The following is an 11,283-nucleotide window of genomic DNA, read 5'->3' on the forward strand; positions in this document are numbered from 1 at the left end:
ATTTGACCGGTATTCCGTGTTGCCATGCTCTTGTTTGTATATGGCATAACAAAGCTGATCCAGAATCGTACGTTTCACCTTATTATAGGTATACAACTTGATTTTAACTGCATTATTGGTATTCTGCATTATTGATGTTCAGTTCTAGTTCTGTTCAATTTTGTTCTGGTTCTGGTTGTATTCTTGTGCTTGTTCTGGTTTTATTCTGCTAGTTCAATTTTGGTTCTAGTTTAAATTGTTCTAGTCGTGCTTGGTATTCTGCATTACTGATGTTCTGGTTCTGCATTATTGATGTTCTGGTTCTGCTTGTTCTAGTTCAGTTTAGAGTTCTTGTTTTGGTTATGCTTGTTTAGAGTTCTTGTTCTTGTTCTAGTTCATTCTAGTTCAGTTTAGAGTTCTTGTTCTGGTTCTGCTTGTTTAGAGTTCTTGTTCTGATTTATTGATGTTCTGTTTGTTGTAGTTTATTGATATTCTGCTTGTTGTAGTTTGTTGATGGTTCTGTTCTGGTTCTGCTTGTTCTAGTTTTATTCAGTTCTGGTTCTGCATTATTGTTGTAGTTATGGTTCTGTTCTGGTTCTGTTCAGTGAATTATTTGGTTTTGGTTTTGTTCTGCTAGTTCAACCACATGTTATTTGGTTCTGGTTCAGTGAATTATTTGGTTCTGGTTCTGCTAGTTCAGCCACATTTGGTTTTGGTTTTGTTCTGCTAGTTCAGCCACATGTTATTTGGTTCTGGTTCAGTGAATTATTTGGTTCTGGTTCTGCTAATTCAGCCACATGCTTTATTTGGTTCTGGTTCTGCTAGTTTTGTTCAGTTCTGGTTCTGCTAGTTCAGCCACATGCTAGTTCAGCCACATGCTTTATTTGGTTCTGGTTCTGCTAGTTTTGTTCAGTTCAATTTTGTTCTGGTTCTGGTTTTATTCTTGTGCTTGTTTTGGTTTAGTTCTGGTTATGCTTTATTTGTTGTAGTTTGGTTCTGGTTCAGCCACATGCTTTATTTGGTTCTGGTTCTGCTAGTTTTTTCGTAACATTCTGCCCTGTAATTCACTTTTTTCATAACATTCAGTTTTGTTCTAATTTTGTTTTGCCCTGCAATTTGGTTTTGGTTTTGTTGTGGTTTAGTTTTTTTGGACATGTTTTTGGTTCTTTAAATAGGAAAACAAACTTCTTGACATGTTACTCTTACATTATAATGCCATCAAATGGACCAAAACTTTGGCATGCATCAAATGGAGATCCTATAAATCCCCCAATCATGAGAAGAGCACCGGGTAGACCAAAGAAAAAAAGGAACAAGTCCAATGACGAGTCAAAAGATTCTAACAAACTACCAAGACAGTTTGCAACTGTGAAATGTAAGAACTGTGGGAAGCTTGGCCAAACACGAGGACATGCAAGGGTAAAAGTGCAGCAGATAGAGAGATACCAAAAGGTGGAATTAACATCAACAGAACGAAGAGAGCAAAGACAACAATGGTTGGAGGTGATGAGGGAGAAACACCAACAATTTTATCTCAAGATTCACAAGCTCCACAAATTCAAGATTCACAAATCAATTGAAGACACGAAACTTGTGATTTTTATTTTGGTTATTATGAATATGTAATCATACTTGGACCTATATAATTTGGTTACTATGAATATGTACTTTTATTTTGGTTACTTGTGAAGGAACAATTTTATTTTGTAATGCATTAGTATGACCTTTTGTTGGACCTAAGTTATGGAACGAGTATTTTGTAATGCAGTAGTATGTAATGATGGAATGATATCAAAATTCTAACTTCAGATTATGGACCAGATTAGTCTGAAAAATTGTTTTGATTATTGTCATTATTCTGATTATCAAATTTAGGTTCAAAAATTGGAATATTGTTCTGATTATTTTGACCAGATTATTCTGATTATTTCAAACAACTGGAAAATTGTTTGACCAAATTTTATTTATACAATGATATCAAATTGAGTTATTAACATGTAAAAATAGACAATCGAATTACAATAATACTAATTTCATTTCATAGTAACAACCTTACAAATTTGATTATATTAAACAATTACATTGCAATTTCAACCATAAACACCCTAAATTACATCATTACAAAACACCCTTAATCCAATCATTTTAATTACTTCAACATTACAATAACCAAAAGAACAATAATCAAAAGCCATGAAAGTGTCAGAAAGCCCTTCATTCGTTTCAACTTCAACTTCATTTCATCATCACAATTTTTGGTCACATTATCTTTCTTCTTGAATTCATCAATCATTTTCATCAAAGACATAATAACTTCTTCTGCACGTTATGTCATTGGCTCATCAAACCAATCAAAAAAATTGCAAGATTTTTTACCATGTAACTAAACATAACAACAACAAAAATTCCAGAATATCTAAGCAATACAAAAAAAAAATTAAATAAATAAATTCCAGAATTTTGATAAATAGTTTACCTTATAAAATCCACAACCATGAAACCTTCGACCTGGATTTTCAGCCGTCCAAGAAGTACACAAAGGAGATTCAAGTCCACACAAATATTCTCTTCTTCTAATTCTCAAATGAGAATTGTTGCTTGTAACTGAATACGAATGACAAGACATTCTTTTCCCAAAAAAACACAAAGAACAAACGAAGAAGAAACGAAACAGAGAACAAGAGAAGAAGCAACGAAATACAAAAGGACGATGAAGAAGACGACCACAAACACGAACACGAAGACGATGAAGAAGAATAAGACGAAAAACACCAACACGGAACACGAAGACGAACACCAACACGGAACACGAAGACGGTGACCAACAATGAAGAAGAAGAAGACGAAATCGGAATATGTTTATGATGAAGAAATCGGAATCGGAATCGATTTGGGAGCTTTTGTTGAATTAGGGCTGTTTTTTTATTTAGGGTTCAAGCTTTTGTTGAATCATATGCTTCTGATTCTCATTGCTGCATATGTTTTTCATTTTTTTTAACTTAATTTTAACAATTAAATTTTATTTGTAATAATGATTTTTAACAATGATGATAATGATTTTTAAAAATATAAATTATATTTTTTAATCAAAAATAATATAATAATGAGTTTATTCCACGTAAGCGTCTGCCACGTCATCTTTTTTATTGACACATCATTAAAAAAAATGACAATTCATCATCATTTGGACTCAAATTCTGTTTGGGGGACTAAAACTGGGGAGAAACAAAATGGGGGGACTACTTTCAATTTTCACCTATAATAGGGGGACCAAAAGTGCAATTAAGCCTATTTTATTTAACTAGAATGTCCAAGTTTTCAGTTCAAATTCATTAACCAAATAAATTGTTAACAATATTAACCATGTTTCTAAAAATCATTAACCAGATTGTATTGTTTGATTAGAATGACAAAACTTTCTATTCAAATCTATTAACTAAGTTGTAAAATGAATTAACCATATTGTTTTAAGTCATTAACCAGATTTATATATTGTTTAAGTCATTAACTAGGTTTACAAAAGACAAAATTTTAAACTCAACATTATGGAAAAGAATGAAATGAAAAGTTACAATGTAAGTGAGGAGATAATGTTGCTCAAGTTACTTCATAAAAAATTTAATTAAAATCAGTAAATAAAAGGAAGAAGGAGGAATTATGGAAGAAAGAGACGATGAATGTGTGAGGTTTATTTTTGTAGAGGAAAATAAAAATAAAAAAGTAAAAAAAGAGAGATAAAATGGGGAAAAGCAAAAAAAAAAAAAAAATGAAATGAAGAGAGAGATTGTATGGAGGGACACTTGTATTTGTGTTTAAAAATGTGTTCAAATATCATTACTCAACTTTAAAATGTCATAATTGAAACAAACGTTTGTTATTAAATATATCGTTAGAGTTAATATTTTTTTTAATGTCGTCACATAAAAATGATAACAATTATAATACACTAACTATAATTTTTGAGATTGGTACGGGATAAATATTTACCATTAATAATAAATATAGAAAAACATGAAATTAAATATTTATAACTAATAAATATTTAAAAAATATATATAAGACACATATTTGTCATTTGTTCATTAAAAATACAAGATACATATTTGTCACTGATAAATATAAAATATACGAGATGAATATTTATCATTGATAAATATATAAAAACATTAGATTAAATATTTATACCTAATAGATATAAAAGAAACAAGGGACAATTATTTTAATTTTACGGGATACATATTTGTCAGTAATGAATATGAAATATACTCGATAAAACTAAATATAAAAAATTGCAAGATAAATATCAATTATTGATAAATATAAAAACACATTTGAGATGAATATATGTTATTGATACGTACGAAAATACAGGACACCTGATAAATACAAAAATAAATATGAAACAATTATTTGTCACTTATATATAAATAAATAAATAAATAAATAAATTACAACACATAGTTGTCAATGATGAAAATAAAATAAAAAATACTGAAATTTTTTTCTCTTTGATACTAGAAGCACCATGAGACAAAATTATTATTTATTGATAAATAACAAAATAACACATAACAAATATCACTGATAAAATATAAAAAATTATAAGATAAATATTTATCGTTGATAAATATTAAAAAATACATAAAATAAATATTTATCAATCTATAAGGTCTAAGTCAACAAACAAACGCTGATAAATATAAAAAAATATAGAAATTTTTTTTGTAACTGATAAATATATTAAAAAAAAATAAGGGACAAATATCCGTCAATTATACATTAAAAAAAATACAACACACATATTTGTCACTAAAAAATATTTAAAATGACCAATTTTTTTTTGTCATCTATACATACAAATAGAACATAACAAATACTTCTTACTGATAAATATTAAAAAAAATTGATAAATATTTATCACCAATAAAATATCAAAAAAAATATGTGACAATTATTTATGATTGATAAATATTAGAATACACAACGAATAAATATTTTTCCTTGATAAATATATAAAAAAAATACATGACAATATTTGTCACTAATATACAAAATAACAAGGGACAAATCTTTGTCTTTGATTAGGGGTGGGAATAGACCAGGCTAGGCCAGGCTTTGCAAGGCCTGAGCCTGGCCTACGATTAATTTTTTAGGCCTAAGCCTGGCCTACAGCCTATCATAGGCTTTTTTTTCGGCCTGGCCTAGCCTTTTTAAAAGTCTGGCCTGGCCTAGAAGCCTATTTAAAAGCCTTATTCATATTAAAATATTTAAATGCTCTCCACATACCAATATCAATGTACATATCTATATATATTAAACAAAAAATAATTTTTCTAACAAAATAATTTTTAAAAAATCTGAAACAAACATCCTTTAAACCCTAAAACATAATTCTTGGTTTCAAAGAATAGATTTTTTTTTTTTGAAACAAATGTACCAATTATTACCTATCAAACAAATATGGAAGGACTACTGAGTTATTGACTAATTGAATGACTACCGAATATGGAACGACTACCAAATATGGAATGGCTATCGAATATGGAATGACTATTTAGTGATTGTCTAATTGATAAAATTTAAAATAGGAAATAATATTATTAATATAATAATAAAAAATAACATTAATAAATAATTAAATATATATAGGCCGGCCTGTCAGGCCTAATAGGCTTCTTTATAAGCCTGAGTCTGATCTATTTAAATAAATAGGCTTTAAAAATAGCCTGAGCCTGGTCTTTTTATTAAATAGGCCAGGCCAGGCCAGACCATAGGCCCCTGTCGGACGGCCTAGTCTATTCCCATCCCTATCTTTGATGAATATAAAAATATTATGGGACAAGCATTTATCATTGATACATGTAAAAACATTAGACATATATTTGTTGTTGATCAATTTAAAAAAATATGAGATACATATTTGTTATTGGTACATAAAGAAAATACAAGGCAAATATTTATAACTAATAAATATAACAAAAAGACGCGACAAAGAGATATACTTGATATTGTTTTATATCTTATAAATAAAAATGAAAATAATAATAATTACAATAATAATAATAATAATAATAATAATAATAATAATAATAATAATAATAATAATAATAATAATAATAATAATAATAATAATAGTATATTAATCACAATTTATTATTAAAACTATACAAGAGACACATGTTTGTCATTAATAAATTATTTAAAATTAACATCTTTTAATATTGTCAACATAAAAATAAGATCAATTATAATATATTAACTATAAAAAACCATACACATGACACATTTCGAATTAGAAGTACATTTAATTCCAAACAAATATGCAAAATTTTCTATAACTTGTTTCAAACTTGTTGTACAACTCTTGAGTAGGTTTATACCCTTTTTGATTTCATGTATAATTCCGGATTCAAAATTTGTATGGAGGTAGGTAATAGTAGCTTTAGTCCACACATAAAGGATCAATGATTTGAGTTGCATACACCTTCAATAATTGAAAACGACGATGTAGATAATGATCAAATGAGAATCAACTCGAACAACCTTAAGTTATTTAAAAAGCTAGACGAGTTCAGACACCACTTAGATGTGGAAATTAAGACATTTAGGTGGACATAGTTAATTAAAATTTGAGGAATTTTTTGTTATGTATTTTGTTGAATTTTATTAATATAATTAGTTTTTTTTATTATATTTATGTATTAATTTAATTCATTTTTCATATAATTACATTCGCATCTTGCGACCTCTGAAAGTTGAAAAAGAAAATAGACTATGTTTGTATATTAATTTTAAATAATTTACATTTTTTTTTTCAAAAAAAGGATATATGAAGGAAAAAAAATCCATTTATTTTGTGCTATAAAATTGATGTAAGTGTTTAGCACAATTTTTTTTTTGTCTATATTGTTTAGAAAACCTTATAAAAATAATTTATGACAATTGCAGAAGTTATTTTAAATTATTTCAATATAAACTGTGTTTTTAATGTCAAATTCAAGCGACAAATATTGATGTACATTTTATCTCAATTCAAATCCAAAACCTCACGATTTTAGTCTCATCCGACAACATTAAAGATGCTTATGTGACACGTTAGCCACCACTTATTATCAAACTAATTATATATTTATCCAATTTCTATCAAAATAGTCTCCGTACAACTACGATCACTATTAAATTAGTTTATCTTTATTCATATTCTAATAAAATAGTCCATGTGCAAAGGGTTTTGTACCGTGCACCCCCACTTGTACCTCCCACCCCCTCATTATCAAGGAAAATTCTAAATTGCCACTAATATTATTAGTAAAAACCCAAAAAAGAATTTTTTTTTTTTTTTCATCCATTTTATTCGAAAGTTTGAATTGTCCGAATTACATTTGCAAACATTCGAACCTTTGAAACTTTCGAAATCCAAAAGTAAGATAAATTTCGAAACTTTGAAATTTTCGAAATATTAACTTTCTAAATTTCGAAAGTTTTCGTGAACATGAAACTTTCGAAGTTCATTTTTTCCCAAAATTTTAAAACTTTCGAAATGCAGAAACCTTCGAAACTTTCTGACAATCTGAAAGTTTCGAATTATAAAACTCAAAAACGTAAAGTTTTTCAGTTTCAAAATTTTGCTATTCATGGAAAGTTCCGAAATGCATTTTTATTAGTAATAAATAGTAATAAATTAATACTAATAAATAGTAATAAATTTATAATAATAAATTTATAGTAATAAATAGTAATATATTTATAGTAATAAATTAATAGTATTAAATTTGATATCTAATTTTGGAAGTTTCTTTTTAGATTTTTTAAAAATGAATTGAAAATTTCGAAAGTTTGGAATTTTTTGAAACTTTTGAAATTGACTTACTTCGAATGTTTGAAATTTTTGAAAACTATGTGTTTCGGAAGTTTCACATTCATCCAAATTTTCGAAATTTTTTGGAAATTTTCATTTCGAAACTTTCATATTCAACGAAAGTTCCGAATGATATGTGTTTCGGAAGTTTCAAATTCTTCTAAACTTTCGAAACTTTCTGGAAATGTTAACTTCGAAACTTTCATATTAATCGAAAGTTTCAAAATTGATAATTATTTATGTAAAATTATATTTCGAAAGTTTCTAATTTAACAAAAGTTCCGAATAGATAATAAAACTCACTTTTAATTATTTCGAAAATTTAAAACTTTCAAATATTAAGAAATTTTATGTAAGTTTTGAAAGTGGGGGTGAGAAAAGAGAATGATAAAATAAAAAGGGTAAAATAGTCATTAGAAAAAAATGAAGGGGTGAGAGGTAAAAATGGAGGGGTGCACGGTACAATTCTCATGTGCAAATCAACAACACTACATCGTTGGCACAGTAAACTTGGACTTGTTGGTTCCTAGTAGTAGAGCAACAAACTTAAGAAAACTGAAGTAAATAAGCATTAAGTATTGAAAACTATACAAGCTTTGCAGGCCCAATACACGATTATTATCCTAAAAACCAAATACAAAATAAGCACACATTAGAAATATCAGGCCAAATAAATAGCATTTCAATAATTTAAAGTTATTATTATTTAGAAACAAAAAATCAATAGCATAATGATAAGTTGATAATAAGGACAAAATAAATAAAATAAGTACTCCTAGCATCAACAAAACTAATAATCAATAATTTTTTATTTCATGATAGAAGTGATTTTTACTTTTTCTTCCATGTTATTTTCCTCAACTTCATCTCTTTAGAACAACGTCTCCAAGATAACTTTATGGAAGTGATTCATTCTTATGGACTTCACTTTCCTTAACTTGATAACAAGTTTGTTGCTCTACTACTAAGAACCAACAAGTTCAAGTCTAGTAGCATTCATATGGAATTAAGCTCATTACCATACCAACTGATCTGGTGATGTTCATTCGCGCAATGTTCATTTGCACAGAGACTATTTTCATAGAATTTGAATAAAGATATGGACTAATTTTATAGTAAGTGGCAGTTGGGCAGGGACTATATTAATAGAATATGGACAAAGATAAAGACTAATTTGATAGTAAATTGGCGGTTAACGATACTCATCATCATAATTAACATCGTCAAATCACAAAGACTAACAGATGGTCTAACTGAGAAACGTCAGTTGAGACATAAACTATTTTGAAATATTAAATGAGTTAGAGATGTGTTTGAGAGCGGCTTACAAATTCAGAAACCAATTTGATAGTTTACTCAATAAATTTCATAAATAGCTCGAATCGACTTAAAACCCTAAACCCTAAATTCTAGATACATACGATTTGCTGGAACATTTACATTTTTACTTGGTAACTATATAGGACCTTAAATAGCAGTACTTGCTAGAAGTGTTTGCTCAATGTTTACAGTATACATGGCATTGTGGAAATCATTTTAGTCTGTATGAATAAGGCAATCATAGCATTAAAAAACGGTCTTTTTTCTTACAGAATATTGAAGTTCGATAAGTGGTAGCCAAGTTAGAGTTCTGAAATGCATCCTAACCAAAAATATAGACAAACATTCTGCCGCGCGTACTAGGAGCTGATTACCATTGCAGTCACTGGCTTAATTAACTAGTGGAGAAAATTGTCGTTGTGCCAGGAAACAGCATTATCAAGCCTCACTTCAGTTGTGCTCATAAGAACTTCTGAAAAGGATGCAGTACAATGATTAAAACAGCAACAGAAGATTAATATTCAAGAAAACAGTTGCTTCATGGAGGAATAGTATAACAAAGAAAATTCACCTTCTAAGAGTTGGGAATGAGCCGTCCATTATACATCTTATCAAGCAGTTTCTTTGCGTCGGGTCTCCTCAGAAGACCCTTATTGTTTGGCAAACCAGTTCCTAAACAAACAGGACAGACAAGCTTTCCTCGACCTATGGATTATAAACAATATTATTGATCGTCCAGTCAAGTTGATTGCATATGGTAATAATACTAGTAAAGTTAAAAACTGTTTGAATAAGGTGAAGAAGGGGTAGGGAGAGATGAGTGAAGAGACCCAAAAACTCTTAGTAACAACAATTTTGACCACTGCATGAAATACTATAACATTCGGTCATGTATCATATCAAATGAAAGACCATTTAACTCCCAAACTCTTGTTTGAAAGTTTTTTGAGGAGAGGTAGGGCCATTGGCTCCATTTTAAGTCCAAAGGAACAAGATAATTATTTTGAACTTACAAAAAGTAAGGTCAATTTACTTCCTAAGAACATTTTGAGTTCATTTTCTAAAATTCATGTTCATTTTAAATTGGTAACGGGGAGAAGAAAGACTCGTCTAGTGAACAATTGTGACATAGAGAAAATGGAAGACAAGCTAAGAATAATGCATTTTCAGAAACAACGAAAACAATATTGCGACATTTTCAAAATTTACGAGTCTCCCTCATTCCTATTAACTTTCCTTCTCCTACCCTCCCCTAAAAAAAATTCATTTACATTACAGCATAAAGGCAACAAACAAACTGTTAAAGATGGGTGCAAAAGAACAATAAGAGGTATAATTGTCACACTAGAATAAGAAAACAGAATTTAGAGACAAAAGTGTGGTAAAAAGAAAAGAAAAACAAGTGTACTATATAAAGTGGATATATTGAAAAGCAGACCATAAAAAATCACTAGTTGATTGACAATAAAATTAAAAAAAAAATGCTTTAAGCCAAACTAGCCTTTACTATTTCTTCCTATTAGCTAACAAAAATAGAGTAAAGTAGAAGTAGAAGGTTGGCATCTTACCATAACAATTTGGACACTCTGTAAACAAATAAACATCGTTTGCTCGCTTCCTGTTTAGAGCTTTCCATTTTCCTGTACCACCACACATATCACCTAAATGAAAAGTAACCATCTTATGGATCAAACAAAGTATGTAAAAAACATGAGCTGTTTGATGATCATCTTCTTTTTATGGAGTGAGGAATAATATAGAAAGTAGAAACAGTCTTCTTCTTAACTCATCATTATACATAAAAAACAAAAATATCGAAAAATAATAATTTAAGAAATGAAGTGTTTGACAATGTATAATTGAATGGTTGAAAAATATTAAAATAAATCTATACAACTGAAAATTCAATAATAATAAAAAGCTTCAAATAGCTAATCCCAAAATAAAAATGATGATATAGACATAAGGTCTACTCATTCCCAATCTACTAACTGAAGCTAAAATGTTGAAATTCTTTGCTCTTGAATAGTTGAGGCGATAATTAATTAATTAATTAATAAGAAGAAGAAGAAGAAGAAAAGAGAAGTGACATACATATGATGTTACCACTTCCACCACAATTTCTG

General features: G+C 28.6%; 1 protein-coding gene across 1 annotated transcript in view; it reads right to left on the reverse strand.

Moving 5' to 3' along the window:
* Positions 1-9,168: 9,168 nt before the first annotated feature.
* LOC101492540 (protein PHOTOSYSTEM I ASSEMBLY 2, chloroplastic) overlaps positions 9,169-11,283 on the reverse strand; it is a 2,908-nt gene continuing 793 nt past the window's right edge. The window contains exons 4-7 of the mRNA XM_004497328.4: positions 11,252-11,280; positions 10,726-10,818; positions 9,729-9,862; positions 9,169-9,629 (exon numbers count right to left, since the gene is read on the reverse strand). Of these exons, the coding sequence (XP_004497385.1) occupies positions 9,732-9,862; positions 10,726-10,818; positions 11,252-11,280 (253 nt within the window). The 3' untranslated portion in view covers positions 9,169-9,629; positions 9,729-9,731. The remainder of the gene's footprint in view (positions 9,630-9,728; positions 9,863-10,725; positions 10,819-11,251; positions 11,281-11,283) is intronic.

This window comes from Cicer arietinum, chromosome 4, assembly GCF_000331145.2.
Source record: "Cicer arietinum cultivar CDC Frontier isolate Library 1 chromosome 4, Cicar.CDCFrontier_v2.0, whole genome shotgun sequence".
Classification (NCBI taxonomy): Eukaryota; Viridiplantae; Streptophyta; class Magnoliopsida; order Fabales; family Fabaceae; genus Cicer; species Cicer arietinum.